This window comes from Peromyscus maniculatus, chromosome 2 (genome assembly GCF_049852395.1).
Source record: "Peromyscus maniculatus bairdii isolate BWxNUB_F1_BW_parent chromosome 2, HU_Pman_BW_mat_3.1, whole genome shotgun sequence".
Lineage (NCBI taxonomy): Eukaryota > Metazoa > Chordata > Mammalia > Rodentia > Cricetidae > Peromyscus > Peromyscus maniculatus.
Window position 1 is genome coordinate 155,321,936 of NC_134853.1, and position 20,570 is coordinate 155,342,505.

The 20,570-nt window shown below is 53.0% G+C and overlaps 1 protein-coding gene across 6 annotated transcripts in view; it reads right to left on the reverse strand.

The window, feature by feature from the left end:
* Ephb2 (EPH receptor B2) overlaps positions 1–20,570 on the reverse strand; it is a 186,784-nt gene that overhangs the window by 40,035 nt on the left and 126,179 nt on the right. For all 6 annotated transcript variants that reach the window (XM_076565441.1, XM_076565442.1, XM_076565440.1 and 3 more), the window contains 2 exons: positions 3,353–3,508; positions 1,492–1,827 (listed from right to left, as the gene is read on the reverse strand). In XM_076565441.1, the coding sequence (XP_076421556.1) occupies positions 1,492–1,827; positions 3,353–3,508 (492 nt within the window). The remainder of the gene's footprint in view (positions 1–1,491; positions 1,828–3,352; positions 3,509–20,570) is intronic.

A 20,570-nucleotide genomic window follows, 5' to 3' on the forward strand; every position in this document is an offset into this window, starting at 1 on the left:
AGTAGAGCCACATTTATAGTCAAATATAGGTCTTCTCCATTCCCCAGGGCTGGACATACACATGCTCACAACAGCTCACGCAAATAAGTTACAGACCCCAGGCGTATATCTTTAAAACATAGTTATCAAAACACATGGAATGGCAGGGCCACATGTTCAGACACAGAACATCAGACCCACAGTCATACTCTAGCACTGAAGTCCCTTAGTCTCAGTCATTCCTCCTGGCTTGAGACCTGACCTCTCCGACTGTCATCAGGGTGCCTAGGGATGCAGTGGGTCCCCTTTCTTCCTTGAGGTCCCCTTCATCTCTGTCCTGGATTCCCTTAATTCTGCAAACTACAGTTGCAACAACCTACCTCCTCCAGGAAGCCTTCCTGGCCTGCCCTGAACCTCTGATTCCAGGATCCCTGTAATTTCCCATGAAAGGTAAGCTGAAGAGTGGCTTCCTTCTCCCCTGTAGCTTGTAGCTCTGTGGGGAAGAATTCATTATTCAGCAAAAGTTGCTGAGTGAATACACCAGGGACACACACTGCTTACTCCATGGTGCCATAATCACCTTGGTTGTTCCATGGAGCTTAGACTTGTTAGTTGGGGGGGGCGGCTGAAGGGGGATCAGGGGCTGTTGCTAGGACTGTGTTGCTTGGTACCTTTTCACCTGAAGGGAAGCAAGGTGGACCATGGAAGAGATTCATAGAGCCACAAAGACTATTGTCAGAGAGGAATTCCGGGAGAGACACTTCTAGGAGCAAACCTGTCCTGGGGTTAGGCTAGAGGGGGCTAGGTGTGCCTTAGGAAACACCAATGGAACCTGCTGGAAGTCCCTCAGAGGCCGCAGAGATGACATCTCACTTTCAGTAAACACATGAGGCCACCCAACCAGGCCCAGCCACTCTCAGCTATCTGGATCAAGCATCTCCATGCTCTGGGGCTCCTCTCTCTTTCCTGACTCAGCTTGGGCCGAGCGGGGAGACATTCAGATCCTCGAGAGTCCCGGGGATCGGACGCCCACGGTCTGCATCACTCAACTCTCCTTCAAGAGGGAAACATTCTTGCATCTCTTAATCCACCACATGCCAGGTCTTCTTGTAACACATGCACCACAAAAGGCAGCCGTTATTATACACCCCAATGCAGAGGGTCACTTTGTCCCCTTGAGAGTGTTGAAGCACAGGCAAAACTTTTTTTTTTTAAGTGTCAAGAAGCAAATCTATGTCCTGCACATACTAGGCAAGTGATCTACCACTGAGCTACACCCCCAGCCTAGCTGTTGATTTCTGGAGACAGGATCTTGCTATGTAGCACAGGCTAGCCTCAAATTCACAATCCTCCTTCTTGAGTCTTCTTAGTACTAGGATGATGGATGGACACCACCATCTTAGTGCATGAATAGTCTCTGAAGAGAAACTGCCTCAGTTATCACCTTAAGACCAGCAGGGTACTGCATAGCACAGGGTGACAGTCCCTTCCCCCTGTACCCACGGGGCTCACCTGCTTGGTTGGTGGTGATGTTCACAGAGGCGAACTGGGGTGAGAAGGGGCTCTGGTCGGTGACGCCATTTACAGCCTGGATCTCGAAGGTGTACTGCGTGTGTGCCAGCAGGTCACTGATGTAGATGCGTGGCTCGGTCAGGCCCAGCTGGCGGGGCGCGTACTGTACGTTGTCCCCACAGCGGGTGCAGGCGCCCCGGCCGGAGCCACAGCTCTTGCAGATGATGTTGTAGACAAGATCCTCACGGCCCCCCGAGTCTCGGGGTGGGGTCCACTCCAGCATGAGGGACGTCTCGTTGACGCTAGAGATCACAGCCTGGGGCGCCGAGGGGATGGCTACGGAGGGGACAGGCGGGTCAGTGGAGGCGGTGGGTACTGTCTCCATCCATGCCCACTGCCTCCCCCAGCCCTCGCCCCCTAAAAGGCTTCCTCCAAGTCTTTCCATTGGCCCAAAGAGGCTTCTAGAATATGTTATCCTGCTGAGAATCAGCATCTGCTTTCCTCCAGGCTCCAGCCTCTTCAGTATTTGATCCTGGAGACAGTGTTTTCTTGTTTGGGATGATCAAACAGGCTATCACCTTCTCTCCCTCCCATCCTCTCTTCCTTCCTGTGTGTTGCATATGTGCTTCAGTGAGTAGAGGTCAGAGGACGACTTTGTGGAGCTGCTTCTACCCTTCCATCTCTATGTGAGTTCTGCTGATTGAATCAGGTCATCACGCTTTCGGGGCAAGCCCCTCCACTCACGGGGCCCTCTTGCTGGCTTTCCCTTTATAACTGTTTACTGAGGGTGGTAATTTGTGTATCTGAAAGATTACACTTCCCAGCCTTTGTGACTGCATACCGGCCACTGACCAAGGGCAGAAGTTGTTGAGCAGTGTATCTTATGTGTGTGGATGTGTGCATGCATGTGAGTGTATGTGTGCAGACATGTAAGTATGTGTATGTGTGTGTGCATGTGACTGTATATGTGTTGCATGCACATGAGTACATGGACGTGTGTGCCCATGTGGAGGTTGGAGCAAGAGCATTAAATATCTTCCTCTGTCATTCTCAACCTTGTTTTGAGGCAGGGTCTCCCACTGAACTGGAAGCTCACTATTCCACTAGGCTGCCTGGCCAGCTAGATCCTGGGATCAGCCATTCTCCACCCCGAGTGCCTGCCTTTTACATGGGTGCAAGGGATTTGAACCCAGGTCTTCATGCTTGCAGAGCAAGTGCCCTTACCCACTGAGCCATCACTCCAATCTCCCTAGAGCTGTGTCTTAAGACGGAGATAGACGGCAAAGTCAAGTCTCTTTCTTCTTTTTGCTGCTGCACACACATGCACATGTGTGTGCACACGTGCGTGTGTGTGTGTGTGTGTGTGTGTGTGTGTGTGTGTGTGTGTGTGTGTGTGTGTGACTCCTGGAGCTTCAGCAGCCATGCTAGAAATGACCTTAGGGGGAAAAGCCAGATGCCCCAGAGGCCATCCTGAGTTCACCTTTCTGAGCCCCTGGAGTCCCTTTCACATGACAGAATAGGTCTGTGCGGTCTAAGCCACTGGGGTCAGCTCTGTGACTGTCACCCCTGGCTGATGCAGGGGACAGAACAACTTTGACCTTTGACCTGAGGTTCAGGCTGCAGCTGCAGCCTCTGTCGCAGGAGTCAGCCTACTCTTCTGCCAAGCCTCCTCCTAGCCTCCTGTGAGTCAAGACCTTGGCTTTATCCTCCACGTGACTGAGGGGAAGGGGGTGGAGGCCAGATGCCAACGTGTAGTGCCAACCCAGGACCGGCTTTCCGTTCCCTTCGCCAGGCACTCGGCTGCTGCGCTGAGCCTTCCTGTGAGTGGACTGGGGAGGGGGTGGGGTGGGAGAGAACGTACTTGTACAAGGCATGTCTAAGGGGTCCAGGTCAGCCCTGTAGTAACCGTTGCGGCATACACAGTTGGTGGCGCCCTCGGAGGTGGTCCGGCTGTTGATGGGACAGTGGGTACAGGCCTCATCCCCCTGGTTGGCCTTGAAGGTTCCTGATGGACAACCTGGGAGAGAACACAGGGAGGGTCACCAAAGAGGCCAGGGGAGATGAACAGAGCATGCGGCATGAGGAGGGACCCGTGCCGTGATCCTGGGGACGCGGCTCCTGAAGTTCCGGGGTCTCAGGTCCAGCTTGTCGGTCTGGCTCTGGCCCAGGGTTTCCAGAGGGAACCTGTTGTCTCTGAAGTTGTCTGTGGATTCAGCACCCTCAGCAATCTCCCCTCACTGTCCTGGCCCACCGGTGCCTCAGCCTGGAGGGGCTTGGCAGAGTCTACATTCTTAACCTGGCTAGCTGCTAACTATCCTGTAACTAGGTAATAGGGCTCTAGATCATAGACATGATTTTGTTATGGACGGACGGAGTCCTGGGCAGTCAGTCAGCATTGTATGTGATTTGGTACATGCTGAGATACTGTTGGAGTCACAGAGACCTGAGTCTGAGTCCCTTGTGTTGCTTTAGGTGAGAGGTTTAACCCCTCTATGATGCACATGCACCTAGGATGCCCGATACAAGCCCATGCCAGGCTAGGCATTATGTAGAGTTTGGCCAACGTGTTGAAATAAAAGGGGTTTGCGGTACCGGGTTCAGCCTGAGGGGGCAGTGTCCACACTCACGCCGAAGTGGTGTAGTCAGTCTCCTGCTCTTTGGGAGCAAGCTGCCTTGCAGCCAGGGCATGCATGGGTTAGGTTCCAGTGCTGGCAGCCACAGGAGTGAGAGTGGGTTCAAATCCACCCACCCGTTCCTGCTGTCCTGGGAAGGGAATCCAAAGGTTGCTGGCTGGGCTCTGTCTCTCTCAGTCTCTAAGTGAGGGGGTGAATGAGAAAGAACTTCAGAGGAAAAACTCCCTGGGATGAAATGCTGCTAGTTCACCTACAGGCCAGGGATCCTCATCTGGAAGACATCTATTCCATGCCTGGGTGCTGTGTGACTTTTTAGCAAGTGACTGCACCTCTCTGAACATCCATTTCTTGTATAGAGACAGCTAACATAAATTGTCCTACTTCGTCTTTCTAGCCCTGGGTGTTGTACTTTTCAAGTCCTAAGTCTTAGCGATTCATCTGCCGCCAGCTGAGCCTCCAGGTCAGAGATCCCGCCTTTCCTGGGGCTTGAAACAAAACCTGAATTCCAAGGCTTTACCCTCCTGCCATGATGACCCATGTACAGGGTTTCCTGGCCATCTTCTCAGCTGCCCCAGAAGCCACACCTTAATGACCGTTGCTTGACCTCTGCCTAGCCTATGAGTGGGTATTCAGTAAGTGCTGTATAAATGCTGCCTGCTTCAGTGGAAAGAGAACTTTAGAGACTAAGAAGTTGGGATGGCAGTGAACACGGTTTAGGAAGCAGGCTGCCTGGCGAATCCCATATCCACCTGGGTGTGCAGCATGACCAGTGACCGAACCAGCTCAGGTGTGTTCACGAAACAGGGCAACAGCACTCAGCGCCTTGGAGAACACTCTGCTGGTTCACTTCTGTACAAAGGGGCGGGAGCAATCTTGGCATAGACACAATGACCTCGTTCAAAATCAAGCTGCTGAGTGGCCTTGGATGAGTGAATTGACCTCTTTGAGTTGAAGTATCCTTACTGGTGAAAAGATTTCCTGCCACACCATGTGCCTATGAAGGCACAGGGACAGAGCACCTGGTACAGGGCGGGGAAGGGGTTGTGCTCAGTACCAAGCTCAGCATAACGCCTACAGACACTGGGACACAGCCCCTCTCTGGCCCGCCTCTCCTGCCTGCTTCTAGGATAGAGGTTTGCATCGGTGGCCACCCTGGCTCTGTGGGGACACAAGCGCTTAGACAGGACCTCATCACAAACAGCCAGGTTTAAGTGACAGCACCAAGGAGGGTCCCACGGTACCAACCTGCATACAGCAGCAGTTCCGAGTCCCCTGGAGAGTTAGCTCTGTCCTAAGAATCTGGCCATTCCCATCCCGGGAAGCTTACTGAGGCCGAGCTGACAGTCACCCTGCCCCTCTCGCATCCAGGCAGGGCAACTGAAGCATGAGACGGGAAGGCACTGTCCCAGGATGGGGCTTTGGCAGAGGCCTCCTCTGTTCCCTCCCCACCTTAAGAGTCCAGAGTGACTTCCTTTTTTATCCACAGTCCCCACGTGTTGGTGGAGAGTGGGTAGATCAACAATTGCTACTCTGGGCACCGTCTGGGCACCCCTGCAGCTCTGGCTTTGTGGACTAACACCTTCTCGAATTCACCAGTCCTCGCTGCTGTGGACCAAAATAGTGGGCTACCATCTCGGCATGGCCCAAGGATCCTGGGGTGTGCAGCCATACCAGCTACAGACTGGCACCAGCCCAGGGCTAGCCTCTCAGGGTTTGTGTCCTTCTCTGCACAGGGGAGCACGGGGCTTGTGGGAGGGTCTAGAACTATCCTAAAGACACCAGAGGATTTGACCCCAAGCTTGGACTCCTCCCGGCTTTCATCGGAGCGTGTACGGCGCTCGGTGCCTGCTCCATCTGCTGGCCAGTTCCCGGCTGCTTGGCAGGTGGCTGCTCTCTCCCCTCTGTGCCATGCCAGCCCTTCCATCTGGACCACCTTCCCAGCTGCTGTGCTGGGCTGCCGTGTCCCAGGCCAGCCTGACCCTAGCCGGTTCCCCAGTCACCTCCCCACCAACCACTCTCAGTCCCAGAACCTTCCTCAAAGCCTGCTCCTCTTCAGCCTGGGAGGTCGCTTCACTCTCCACCCCGTGACCAGAAGCACCCCCTTCCCTGGCCGCACCCCCTCCCCTCCCACCCCCTACAGCCACTCAATTACCAGGTCTTCCCTCCGCAGCAGGGTCCCACGCCTGCCTCTTCTTGGCCGGCTCCCGCCCCTGCAGGCATCAAGAAAGTTCTTCCCACCCACTCCTTGGCCTCGCAGGACCATCTGGCCTCCTCCTGCCCAACCTCCTCAGCCAGCTCTCTCAAATACAAGTTGTTCCATGTGACCAAAAGAGAAGCAGCGGCAGACAATGGAATATTATTTGGCTGCAAAAAGGAACGAAGCCTGGGTACGGGCTCCCACCGGGGAACCTTGAAAACATTGTGCTCTCTCAAAGAAGCCAGTCACAAAAGTACGATTCCATTTATAGGACATAGGCGCAGGAGAGCCGCATCTGAAGAGACAGGAAGTCGATGTGTGGCTGCCAAGGGCAGGGGATAGGGGAGAGTGGGAAATAACCGCTAATGGGTAACAGACTTACTTTGGGGGCGATGAGAATATCCTGAAATTGATGTGGCGGCGTTTGCATGGCCTCGTGAGTGCACTAAAACCCCTGGATGGGCCCCTCTGAGCAGGTGAACTCTGAGGCATGTGCTGAATGCGTCCCTGTGCAGATGCTGTCTCAAGTACCACCTCAGGAAGCCAAGACCTTCAGGGTCCATAGACTTCATGCTATCTGCATGCTGTCTTCTGCCCATCTCTCCTGCCTGGATGCCCACCCTGTGTCCCTTCACACTCCCTCACATGTGGTGCTCTTGCCACCTGGACTGCCCTCCCTTGGTCACTGAGCCCACGGTACCTACTCCATGAAGTCTCCCTGAGTGCCTGCCTTCATGGCTTTCTTATGAATCCATGTGCCTGGCTGGGCTGTTTACCCGGGAGGTCTCGCCTGTCGCCGAGATGGATGAACAGAACAGTGGGAAGAATAGTAGCTCGAGGCTTCTGTTGGCATTTGGGGAAACTGAGGCCAAGAGAGAAGTAGACAGACAAGGCTCTTGAGACTCATAGTCCCACTTCTTCCCTGATCCCCAAGAGAGGTCTGGGCTGGCTCCCAATCCCTAACCCTTGGTTTCCACATGCAGGGGTTCAGGAAGACGAGGCCTGAGTGCAGAACAAGCATCTGAACCTGAACAGTGCCTAGTGCCCACTACCCAGGGGCCTCCCTGTCCAACCTTTGTCCCTGCCAGACCTCCAGTCAATGCTGGACAGCAGCTCAGCTGCTAAATGCTGTTTAACTCAGAATAGATGAGGCCCAAGGAGTCAGCTCCACGTGTCTCCTGGCTACTTCCTACCACCCCAGCCTCCACAGGGCTCCAGGCCCGTGGCTCCACAAGCGGGTTTCACTTCTAGGCCTCTGCCAGGCTGTACCCTCTGCCTGGTGCCGGGTCTAATTTACCCAAAGGTTACCCACCGCCTTAGAAGGGCCAGCTAGACTACTGTTAAACTGCCAAAGCTGCGCTGGCCTCTGCCTTGGGCTCTCTTTCCCTTTAGTGACCTTCAGTTTGTGCCAGCCTCAGCAAGCAGCCCGGGGGCTTGCAGGTCCACATGTGTGTCACCCCTGGCCCATGCTGGAGATGCTACAAAAGCTCCCAGCCCCAGTGGGACCCCAGGGGGAGTGGTTGGTTGAATGGAGAAATGCATAAATGCATCCTCACCGGGACAGAGAAGCGGGGATGGGGATGGGGGTGGGTGGGGATGGGATATCGGACCATCGGCATCTTCATGACCCATCAGACCACTTCGGTGTGCAGACGGACTCAAGCTTGCCACTTCTCTTTCTGTTTTCTGGGCCTGTCTGCTACAGTGACTGGTTCTTAAATTCAAAGGCCTGAGTCCCCAAATTCCCAAGTCTGAAGCCAGCCAGGAGAGCTCACAGTCCCCCTAGACATTTGTTTTTGTTTTTCCTGTAGTCTAGACTTTGAACTCACTGTGTAGCTGGAGATGACCTTGAACTTCTTAATCCTGTACCCACCCCCTGAGTGACAGGATTATAGGCAGGTGGCACCACACCTGACTTATTCGGTGCTAGGGATCAAACCTGGGGCTTAGTGCCCAGGCAAACACGCTACCAACCGATCCGCATCTCCACCCCTGACCCCATCAGACATTTTAGCTCTGCAGGCCACTTCTCATCCCATCACAGGTACTCTGGTAGCCTGCCTGAAGAGCCTGCTCCTTTCTCCTCAGGGCATCTCTCTGTATCTCCTTCCCCCATCTCTGCCTAGCAGCCAGCACAGACCTGTTCTGCCCCCAGTGATGGTTGCTAAACCAACCAGCTGGTTAGCAAGTGAGCAGCCGGACTCACATTTGTGTTCCTGTACTGTGTGTGCTTCCACGAGAGCCAACTCCAGGTGACTGGCCTGAGACCAGGGCCACTGCGCTATTAAGAAGCGCACGGCTGTCTCTTATAATCTCCCTGGGCCAGTCCCACTGGATGAGGTGCCATGGTCTTCTGGCTGGTGAGTGGCAGATGGGGTAGGGCTGAGCAGCATCTCACGCACAGCAGGTGTGCCCGTGGATCCCATAGGAGGATGAGCAGCTCCCAGATGTCAGATGGGATGAGATACGAAAAGTCCCTGAACTCGGGGCCCTGTTCTTTGTGACTCTGGGGACTCGAAGCCTCCAGCAAGCTCTAAGAGCAGAAGTGCCACTGTCCAGAGCCTTCTAGGGGCCAAGCCAGTGCTCAGCCCTGCGTGGCCCGAATTCCCTCACGTGAGTCATGGCATCGTATACCAGTGGTGGTAAGGTCACCACTTGGAGTTTAGAGAAAAGGAAACTGGGGGCCGGCGAGATAGCTCTGTGGGTGAGCCACCAAGGGGGCAACCCGAGTTTGATTCCTGGGACCCACATGAGAAAAATAGAACTAATCCTAGCAGGTTGTTCTCTGACCTCCCCACATGTGTGCCCTGGCAGCAACACAGCAACACAGCAACACACACACACACACACACACACACACACACACACACACACACTTAAAAAAGAAAAGGAAACCGAGGTTCAAAGCGGTGGCTGGCCACCTTAAGGTCACACAGCTAGAAGATCAGAAAACGGCAGGGCTGGGGTTAGAACTCTAGTTTGAGTAATTCTGAATCCATGTTACTCAAAATACCACCGGTTAGGGAAACGATCACAAGGTCAAGTGTCGAGTGCCAGGGTTGGAGACCATCTTACTGAGGACAGCCACCCAGCAGGACAGACGCAGAGCTTTGCCCTCCAGCCCAGGACATCAGTCTAGGCAGTCTGCTCCTGCCTTCTGCAGATGCCCAGAGTGCTTAGCCAGGCGAGCGGATGGCAGCCAGCCGGAGACGGGAAGGGGATTGCAAGGAAACAGATTTTCTCCCTGCCTGCCCCCTGGGCTCCAGGGATAGGTGATAATTGACCAAGTAAGGCCCAAGCCGATCAAGGCAGGGCTCCATCTGGGCCTGGCATGGTGGGTCTGCTAATTGGCACCAAGTGATCCTTGGTAGCTGGCCTACCACTCTGTCCCCTTCTTCAGGGGGATGCTGGTTTAGTCCCAAAGATGACTGATGCCATTTGGAGTCAACTGCTTAGTCAGGCCTGATGTGCTGGTGGGTTGTGTGTGTGGGGGGGGTGCTTAGAGTTTTTTCATTCTGGGAGTACTCTGGACAGAAGGCTCTGGGTGATACTGTAAAAGGTCTCCCCTCCCCCCACATCCTACCTGTCACTCCCCTCCCTGAGCAGAGCTCTGATGAGTCGGAATCTGGGCATGGACTGCCGAGTTGATGCTGGTCTGGTCCTACCCCTCATTAACTGTGTGACCTCAGGCAAAGGACCTGACCTCTTTGAGCCTTAGTTTCACAAGAGTGCAGTGAGGATAATGATAATATGGTACTTGAATGTGTTGGTAAAATTAAATGAGTCAGGGCTGGAGAGGTGGCTCAGAGGTTAAGAACACTGGCTGTTCTTCCAGAGGTCCTGAGTTCAATTCCCAGCAACCACATGATGGCTCACAACCATCTTTAATGAAATCTGGTGCCCTCTTCCAGCCTGCAGGGATGCAGGCAGAACACTGTATGCATAATAAATATTTTTTAAAAATTAAATGAGTTAGTAGTACAGGCCTTGAAATGGTGCTGGCCCCGTGCTAAGCACAAAACAGCGCTTGCTTCCGTCACTGAGGTAGAACCACCCTTGCTGGAAATAGTTAGGCTCAGAAGTGTTTCAGATGGCAGGCTGTAGAATATTTGCATAAACGCAATGAGCTCTTGAGACCCAAGTCTGAACATGAATTCATTCATGTTCACACACACCTTACACACATCACCTGAAGGGCATTCAACACAGTGCTCTAAATAATTTTGTGCCGAGAAAAGTTTCTTAAAACAGTGTTTCTGGTTGTGGCATCAGATTCGGGGTCGATGACCACCCATTTGCACACACTGGCTGGCCATTCATTGCCTCCTATGCCAGGCATGGAGACAGAGCAGCAGACACAGCCCCTGACTTAGACGTTCAGACTGGGCTACAGACATCTACCTCAACTCCAACACTGAGACAAAAGGGCCAGACTCGGACACCAGACTGGGGTGCTCCACGCCTTCCTTCAGCCAGCTTCTCTACCTGACTCAGCAGAAGAAAACGGGGGTAGATTCTGGGGTCTGCAAAGCAGCGGCTCCCCTGACTGTCTTGGGAAGTTCCGGGTTCCAGGTGAGGAAAGGAATGTGCCTAGGTAAGAGTTCTGAGAACAGAGTCCGGTGGCGGATGATCTTCAGGAGCCAGGCCACTTCTTTAGTGGTGTGCCTGGCAAGCACACCCCTCTGGCCCTCTGGCCGTTAACTCTGGCTGCAGACAACACAAGCTCTGTCCTTTCCTTCTGTGCTGTGAGAAAGCCGATCCCCACGCTGCCAGGGTCTGGTGCCGTGCCTGTGTCAGGGAGGGGCTGGCGGAGTCCCCGTGGCTGAGCTGAGCATAAGGGCTCCAGCCAGCCTTGGGCATCGGGTCTTTTGTATTCTACTGTTTCCTGCTTTTACCACCCAGATTAACTAGCAGTCAGTCTCCTGGGCCACATCAGGCAGGATGCCCAATCGGGTCCTCCAACACTATTGTGAAGCCACACTGAAGCTCTCGGCAGGTGGAGAGACAGTTGCCGTGACATCCTTGTGGGCCCAGCTATACCTGGGAGCTGGGCAGGAACTTCTCCAGCCACACTTGGCTCATCACTGTCCTGTACACAAGGGGGTGACATCCCCACTTTATTCTTTTGCAAAACTGGGGTTTAAGCCCAGAGGCCTGCACACATTAGGCAAACAAGCACTCTACCACTGATCTACATCCCTGGTCTTATTTTTCTTTTTTTCTTTTAAGACTCACTCTATAGCCAGAGAATTTATAATCTTTCTGCCACAACCTCCTAAGTAACTGGGATTACAGGTCTAGACCACCAGGCCTGGCTATCAGTGTCCCCATTTTAGAAGTGAGGTACTGAGGAAAGGCAGTGTCCTGTGAAACATCACATGTAGCCAAGGGCCCGAGAGGTGAGTATAGCCCTGGAAAGTAGAGCTTATGCTTAAGGCTAGCTAGCTTACTTGTGGACTAGGGTCTTTAATCTTTGATCTACTCTGGATTCCCCCAAATCCCCTCCCATACCCGTGGCCAATGGCTCACTGAGAATCCCACCTTCTTGCCCTGCCCAGCCTCCTGAGGGAAGCCCTTGAGCCATCCGGCACAGAATCAGAACTCTGTGACGGCTCCCTAAGTGACTGGCCCCAAGTCTGATGACTCATGTCACCTGTAGTGCTCTTCCCTGGTCTTCTGTGGTGGCATGCAGGGACAGAGTTCACAGTTTGAGAAAGCTAGACATGGAGTCCCAGAGCATGCAAAGGTGACTGGCGACCTTTGTCAGCTCAGTCTCTCCAGTTCCCTGGACGCTGTGTCAGGCCCCCCCAGTCCCTGACAGCCTGCCTCCCTTCAAGGTATCCCAGCTCCCCACCAAGAGGCCAGAGCTCCTACCCACCCAGCAGGCAGCCCCATTCCTCCAATTTCCTCTCAATTAATCAAGCTCTGAACTTTTTAATTATCTGCCTGCAGGGTGACTCCCTGCACTGAAGCAATTAAGGACATTTCTAAGGGCTGTGTGGTTGTGGTTGCTGCAGGCTCTGGAGCAGAGGCTGACCAGGCCCTCATGGAGGAGGGAGGCGTGGACAGGAGGGCTGGACAACACTCCCAGCCCCTGGGCGGCAGGGCTCTGGGAGGGGGCAGAGCTGGAGCTGTGCCAGGGATCTGGGACTATACTAGCCATCAGGATCGCCATTCTGTGCCTTTCTTCTGTAATGAGACTGATCTGGGTCCTAGCAGCTCCCGGGTGGGGGTGGCTCAGGGCAGGGCTTAGGATGCCACTACATCTCCACCTTGGCCCTCAGAGTGAGAGAGATGTCCACAGATGAGGAAGCAGAGGCTGGACATCTGGCTAGTTTGTGCCGCAGCTGGACTGGAAGGCAGCTCTAACCCTGCATCCACTTCCTTCCATCATGGGCCGGTGGTGTGGGAAAGTGCCCAGGAGCATCAGGGAAGTGGATGCCCCGGAAGAGGTGTCCTTCAAGCTAGAGGTCTGCTTACATGGAAGCTGCTGGTGGGAGAGGGCTTTGCAGGCTGAGGGCTCAGCAGTGCAGAGGCATGCAGGTGGGAAACGGCGTGGTGCGTGCCGGGAACTCGGAATAGTGCAGGGTTGCTGAAGCATGAAGTTCAAGGCCCTTGGGAGGTAGGTGATGCTGGAGAGGCAGGAGGGGGTCTAGGGAAATCAAATTCACAGAGCTTTTAGGATCTGCTGTCTAAGTACCTACCTTGTTTAATGACTATAGGCTCTACCACACAGACAGGGCTAGGAAGCTACCTAAGACCACATAGTAAGTTACTGTGAAGAAAAAGAGAGACAGAGGAGGCACAGGACCATGCCGGCAGCCTCCGGACAACGCTTCTGGCTTTTGTCCTTGTCCTCTTCCTACTTTGCTTTTAGGAGCTGCTGGCAGCTCTCCATGCTGTGGTAGGGGTGGGGGTGGGTAGGGGGAAGGCGTGGGGCTGTAGGTGGGAGTAGGGGTGGGGCTATGGGTGGGGGTAAGGGTGAGGTTGTAGGTGGGGGTGGGTATGAGGTTGTGGGTAGGGGTAGGTGCAGGACTATAGATGGGAGTAGGGGTGGGGCTATGTGGGGTATGGGTGAGGCTGCGGGGAGGTGGGGTGCCTGCTGTGGAGGGGATAAAGAGCCCAAAGAACAGGAAACAGTTCAGGAGGCTCTGTTCAAGAACCTCCCAAACTCCCACCTCACTTGGAGTATTTAAAAAAAAAAAATCAATAACCCAGAAGGTCCCCTCTTCCTCAATGGACTCACTTCCCACAGCATTCCTCCAGCCTCAGGGCCTTTGCACATGCTGATCTGCCTGCCTGCTTCAAGCCCTTCTTCTCCTATCATTGAGTTAATGCCACACACTACCTACATCCTTCCGAGGAAAGGAAGAATTGGGTGTCCCCTCACCCCCCAGCCAGAGACTCTGTGTGACAAGCCTCTCCAGACTGGTGCCGCCCAGTGCTGGAACTCACCGGCTGCTGGAATGTTAGTGTTAAATAATAATCATCATGTGCCCAAGGGGAAGCCAGATGCATCCAGAAAGCTTGACACATCTGGCAGGGCCAGCCCCAAGCCCCCAGGCACATCTGGCTGCTACACTGACATGTGGTGGAATAGGTCATGGAGATGGGGCCCGGTGTCCCAGGCCTGGTGTCAGACTGGGCAAGCTGTCAATGTCTTCTGCGTGGCTCACCGCACCTCAGTGGCCACACTGAGATCCAGACCCTGGGTCACCAGATTCCAAAGTCCCTACATCACTCCATTGGCTCTGTCACCCCTGCTGTGGTTGGGGGGTCCTAAGGAGGCTCCCTCCCCTCTCCAGCTGGAGGGCTCTCTCTGGGTCACCTCCTGCAGTGGTCTCTCTGCTATTGGATCCAGAAATCTGGTCCTGGCCCCACCTGAGGGAGCCCTGGGCCGGGGCTAACCTCCCTCCTACCCCTGCCCAAGAAAACCAGGCTCATTAATAAAGGACACAATTAGCTGTCAGCAGAGAACATGTCTGGAATTTTTTACCTGCTTGGTGAGCTGGGTTAAGGCAACAAACCCTGGGACACCCGGGGAGGCAGCTGCTACACACCTTTCAGGCCCTGTCACTGGGCTGGGATGGGAGTGTCGGCACACAGGCCCTGGCCTGTGTGCCGTGGTTATTTTGTTTTATTTTTTTTCCAGGCCAGTGGCGACATTGACAGATTCCTGGCAGGTGGCTTCTTCAGCCTGTCATGCGGTGTTCTGTCCCTTGTCCCTTTCCCAAGTCATCATTCAGAGTCAAACAGACCTCAAGAAAACGTTTTCTCTCCTTAGTCTCATTTGACAGTGAGGGAAACCGAGGCCCAGCAAGGGAACAGCACCTTGTTCATGACAGAGAACGAACAATTCTCTTTCTGCATCTCTGTGCACGCTTCACTGCTATAACTCCATTAGAATGTTCCAAAAGTCCTAAGTGGTCTGTGTGCTGTGTAGCCTGGGTAGGTGCCAGAGCTGCAGTGAGGAGCTGCGGACCCTGCTGCCCTCACGGAAGGGAGAGTCTAGGGAGTGAGACAGAGGGAAGAGGCAAGGGACCATGGGAACAATGTGCCCCGATGTGATGGGCGATGCAGAGACTTGAGGGCTGGGAGGGGATACCAGAGTGAGCACTGGAGGGACCAGGACAGTTAAAAGGCAACAACACCTTGGGCTGGGGGCGTTTAGTGACAGAGTGCTTGCCTAGCATGCATGAGGCCTTCTGCTCCACCCCTGGCACCCAAAAGAAAAAGACAAGAACAATAAATAAAAGCTGGAGATGTGGCTCAGTTGGTAGGGTACTTGCCCTGCATGCACAAAGCCCTTAGTTCAATACCCCAGCATGGCACAAATTGGGAGCAATGGGTACCTGCCTGTAACCCCAGAACTTCAGAGGTGGAGGAAGAAGGATTGGTTTAAGGCCATTTTTGGCTATGTAGCCTAGGCTATGTGAAACGCTGATTAAAATAAGTAAGTAAAAGTTAATACTAAAGCGAGGTGTAGTGGCGTACATCTGTAATCCCAGCATCCCAGCATTTGGGAGACAGAGGCAGAAAGATCACTAGTTCAAGGCCAGTCTAGGCTATACAGAGTCACTGTCTCAAAAATAAATAAATGACAACATGGGGGAAAGAGATGTGACCAACCTTGGTGTTGTGGGTATTTATCTGAGTCAGGGATGTAAGCCGGAGGGTACTGGGTGCTGAGTGTCTATCTGTTCTTAGCCTATGGCCCCAGACAGAAAAAATAACGATGTCCTAGAAGTGACTTCCTACCAGAGACTTTCGTTCCATTGATGCTGTGACACTTGAACTTGTCACTCTACAAGTCATTCTACAGATGAGAAATAGGCTGTCACTCAATCCCATCCATGGGGCACGTAAATGCCACACACAGTGGCTTCAGTCTTCTACACCTGTCTGTTTCTCTCTGTCTCCCCCGGGTGGTTTCCAGAACCACCACTTCCTGTGAGGTTTGTCTGCTTGGATCCTGGGTGCCTGTGACTTGAATGCTAATAAAAACCTTACTGGAAAGGACTCAGCATTGAGCACCTCAGGGAGCAAGGATTAGGAAATACACAGAGAGAAGGGAACTGACTCACGTTCACATGGACTCCCTCCTAGGGGTACAGAAACCATCATCCTACTCCTGTTGGCTTCTGGGGAGCACGAGTAGCCTCGGCGAACCTAAGCCATAAATCAAATGTACATGATGTGGCTTGGCAGCCATCCCGGGGAAAAGATTTGGGGGTCTGAGTTGACCACAAGCCAAAAGCTGCTGAAAACACAATGTGGTCAGAGGCTTTAAGAGCAGAAGGGAATGCCAGCCCAGCATCCTTCTGCTGCAAGACAGGCTCTCTTGGAGCTCCCAGTAAGGAAGTCCGCTGAGTGACAGTGGACAGGACACATCAGGTTTGTTCTCTGTCCATAGCCATCTCTAGGTAGTGTTGGGGGTACTTGGGATAATACCCCGGGTTTGACCTTGTCGGCAGCATCAGCTAGACATCCTATACAGTCCTGCAGGCCCTCCTGCCTACAGCACTGTCTTATCTCAGCCTCTGGGAAAAGGAGTTATTCTTCTAATATCACTGGGCTCTGGCCTCCATGCCAGCAGAGACTTGGGTCCACTGTCAGAACGACCTTTTACCAGTGACCACTTTGTAGCTGTCCTCTGTCCACCTCTGTGGAAGGAACCAGTCACAGACCTAGCCTTGAGGCTTATTGTCTGGCAGGGGACAGTGAGCAGACAAGCAGGGCTATCATAGAAGGTTCTCCAGAGGCAGGGTCATTTGGACATGACCTAAAATGAAGAGGCATTGGCCAAGGCCAGAAGAGATGAAGGACCCTGTGTGAGAGAGAACAATGTACGTGAAGGCCTGAGTGGTAAAGGCAGGGCAGAGAGGTCAAGAATGGGATGTGACTCAGGCAAAAGGAGGTGATCACTGTCACAAAGGGCTTTGTGTTCCAGAGATGGAGTCTGGAGTTCCAGCTTTCTGGCATTGCGAAGGCAGGGATGATCCTCTGCAGGGGTCCTGGACCTGGTGTTTACAGCTCACTTCCCAGCAGCCTTCCTGCTTGGGTGGCTAGTCCTCACTCCAGCCTCTCCCAGTCTCCCCTGTATTTCCCCAGGGTTCTTTCCCCCACATCTAGAGCCCACCTTCTGCTGTAACCAGTCTACTTCTTAATTAATTAAAACTGACCAATGGTCTGGGGCTGAGCTGTGAGGGTGCTTGCCTGGCACACACAAGCCTTGGATTTGACCCCCAGCATTGGTGGTACACAACTATAATCCCAGCACTTGGGGTGGCAGAAGGATCAGGAGTTCAAGGTTGTCCTTAGCTCTATAGTGTGTTCGAGGCCATCCTAGGATATATGAGGTCCAGTCTCAATAATAAACAAACAAGCAAAAACAACCCAAGAAAAGCCCGCCAAGCACCACCATCTATATGGCAGGCCCATGTGGAGGGGCCACATATCACTGTGGAGGGCCACCATCCAGCTCTGGATTCTGGCTCACTAACCTCAGGCCACTCCCTTACCCAGCTTCTTCTTAGGTCCCTAGTTTCCTATCTGAAAAAGTCATCTGTAAGGTTTCGTCTTGTAATGGAGCTGAGGGAACCCATGACGGGTTAGGAGCTCTCATGGGCAGGTCCTAAAGCTTCCTAGCACTCTCACCAGGACAGGAGACAGTCATGGTAGTCCAGGGACAGGTGACTGTCCCAGTGTGAGAACAGGGAGGGAAGAGACTTCCATCTGAGACTGAACACAGGAAAGTTTTAACTAAATCAATGGCCTCTTCCCCGGGGCCTGGGAGCCTTTGGGTTCTAAGCTGAGGGCAAGAGGCATTGCTCCAGGAACCCAGAGCTAAAAATATTTTTAAAGGTTTATGTGCATAGCCCTGAATATATGTATGTGTACTACATGTATACAGGTGCACACGGAGGTCAGAAGAGGGCACCCGATCTCTAGAACTGGAGTTATAGGCAGTTATGAGCCACCGTGTGTGTGCTGGGATCCAAACCTGGGTCCTCTGCAAGAGCAGCAAGTGCTCTTCACCACTGAGCCCTCTCTCCAGTCCCCAGGGGGATGGCCCCACATGGTGCTGTTACCAGGAGGGGCTGGCACTTGAACAGGCTTGAGAGATAGAGCAAGACAAAAGAATGAAAGGTGTGTGTGTGTGTGTGTGTGTGTGTGTGTGTGTGTGTGTGTGTGTGTGTGTGTGTGCATGCTGGGCAGAAGGAACAGCCCAGCCAAGGTGTAGACCTGGGAGACAGCACAGCTGGAGAACTCCAGTTCCTTCCCTGTAGCCAGAACCCTAAGTCTGGGTTGGAGAGACCCAGGGCCAATAGAACAAGGCAAACAGGTGATACCATGAGACTTCCTCCAGCCCAGAGCCTGGAGTCTACTGGGTGCAAGAGGCCATTCCAGTTTTGACTGGAAAGGCAGAAGGGGGACCCGGTAGTGCCTTTGCACAGGCTCCTTCAGGTTCAACTGACCCCAAACACTCCCCAGGACAAATGGCTTAAAAGGCTGCTTCTGGGGCTGGAGAGGTGGCTCAGTGGTTAAGAACACATACTACTCCTGCAGACGGCCTAAGTTCAGTTCTGAGCACTTACTTTGGACTGCTCACAAGCACATTGAGCACCTGTAACTACAGCTCCAGTGAATCTGACACCCTCTTCTGGACTCCAGTTGAATTGCACTCTTGTGCATATATCCACACACAGACAGATTATGTATGTATAAAGCGGATACTAGGGAGGGCTGGGGAGATAACTCATTTGGTAAAATAATTGACAGGTAAGTATGAAGACCCAATTCCCAGAATCCACATAAAAAGCTAGGCATAGCGGTATGCACCTGTGTTCCTAGTGTGGGGGAGGTGGAGACAGGAGGATCCCTGGGAGCCCGCTAGTCAGTCAGAAGAGCCTATTTGTCAAGTTCTAGGCCAGTGAGCGACCTTGACTCAAAAATCCGAGCTGGACAGCTCCTGAGGAACGGCACCAGAGGTTGCCCTCTGACTTTCACATACAGGAGCACATGAATACACACACACACACACACACACACACACACACACACACATGCACGCACATACCCACGTTGCTTGCAAACACTCATATGGGCACGGAAAGCCAACGCCTTCTCGGTTTTGAAAGGTCAAAAGTTGGAAATTATAAGCCAGTCAGCAGCAGGGCTTTTTGGTGCAATCGATCTTGGGCCAGCAGCCGGGAGACTTTACCATAACACTGCCCAGTCGTGGTGTTTTGGAGCGATTGCCACTCAACAGAGCCTCCGCTGAGCAGCCCCTAAATGTCTCCTTTATTTGAAGACTGTGTTTATGGGGCCTGGGGCTGCTGTTCCCTGCCTGTGCCATGGTTTGGTAAGAGTGGAAGAAACTGGGAGAAACCAGTGTTAAAGCCGATGACAACTTTCTAATCTCATAAACCCTCCTCTTATCTCAGCCCTTATAAAAACGGGTGCCGATTGTTCCTAAAAGTGGCTTTGAAAGCTCATAAACTTGACAAGCACTTAGCTCAGCACCCACAGAGAAGGGCTCTAATCCTTAAGAAAACTGAGAATGAGTAGCAAGGAAACAACTTCTGGTGAACGGCAGCCCACAGAGAGAACCCACTCGTCACCAAGTGAGGGCTCCAGATCACAACGTCCGTCCTACCTTGCACTCACTGACCTCGTGGAGACACTGCTTGGGAGAGTTTCTTTATGGCTGCACGAGGTCAGAACTAGTATTTCAGCATTTGTAATCTGATAAATAACAGCTTATGCTTGGCGCTCCCTTCGGGCCAGGCCATGTCTTAAGTACCCTTATGTGGATGAGCTCACAGGATCTCAAAGGATACTGTAATAGTCTCAGTCGACAGGGAACCCAGGTGCAGAGAGGGATGTCACCTGCCCAGGGTAGCAGAGCAGGAGTTTATTTTTATTTGATTATATCTGTGTTTGCGTGGGTGCACATGTATGTGTGCATGTGCCTAGGTGTTTGTGTGGTTGGATGTATATGTGGGGGGAGCACATGTATAGGTGTGCATTCACATGGGGGTCAGAGGACAATTCCTTAGGTTTTTTGATAAAATCCACCTGGTTTTTTGATACAGGGTCTTTCAGATGCCTGGGGCTTGCCAATTAGACTAGTTTGTCTAGCCAACAAGGCCCAGGGATCCTCCTAACCCTGCCTCTCCAGGGCTGAGATCCAAATGCATGCCACCACAACTAGCTCTTTAAATTAACTTATAAAGTATCTGTGTGTGTGTGTGTGTGTGTGTGTGTGTGTGTGTGTGTGTGTGTGTGCGCGTGCACACGGGTGTATGTGTACACACTGTGGCACATGCGCGGATGGCAGAGGAGAACTTGGAGGAGTTGGTTCTCTCCTTCCACCAAGTAGGTCCTGGATATAGAACTCAGGTAGTCAGGCTGAGTAGCAAGTGCCTTTCCCAGCCGAGCCATCTCCCAGGCCATGTTCCAGACTCTCCGTGTGGGCGCCGAGGCTTGAACCCAGGTCCTCAAGCTTGTACAGAAAGTACTTCACTAGCTAAGCTCTCTCCCAGTCCTCGGAGTGGGGGTTTAAAAGGAAGCAGATGTCACATGCTCCCTCTCACTCACTGCTAGCTTGTCACCTAAGAAATAGGGACGCATCTGGGTTGGGCCATGCTCAGCTGTCACCCTCCATCATTACAGTGCCCCGATGAAGCTGGGTTCTATCTATAGCAGATGACACTGGGTTGCCAAGCATCTGAGTAGTCAGGAAC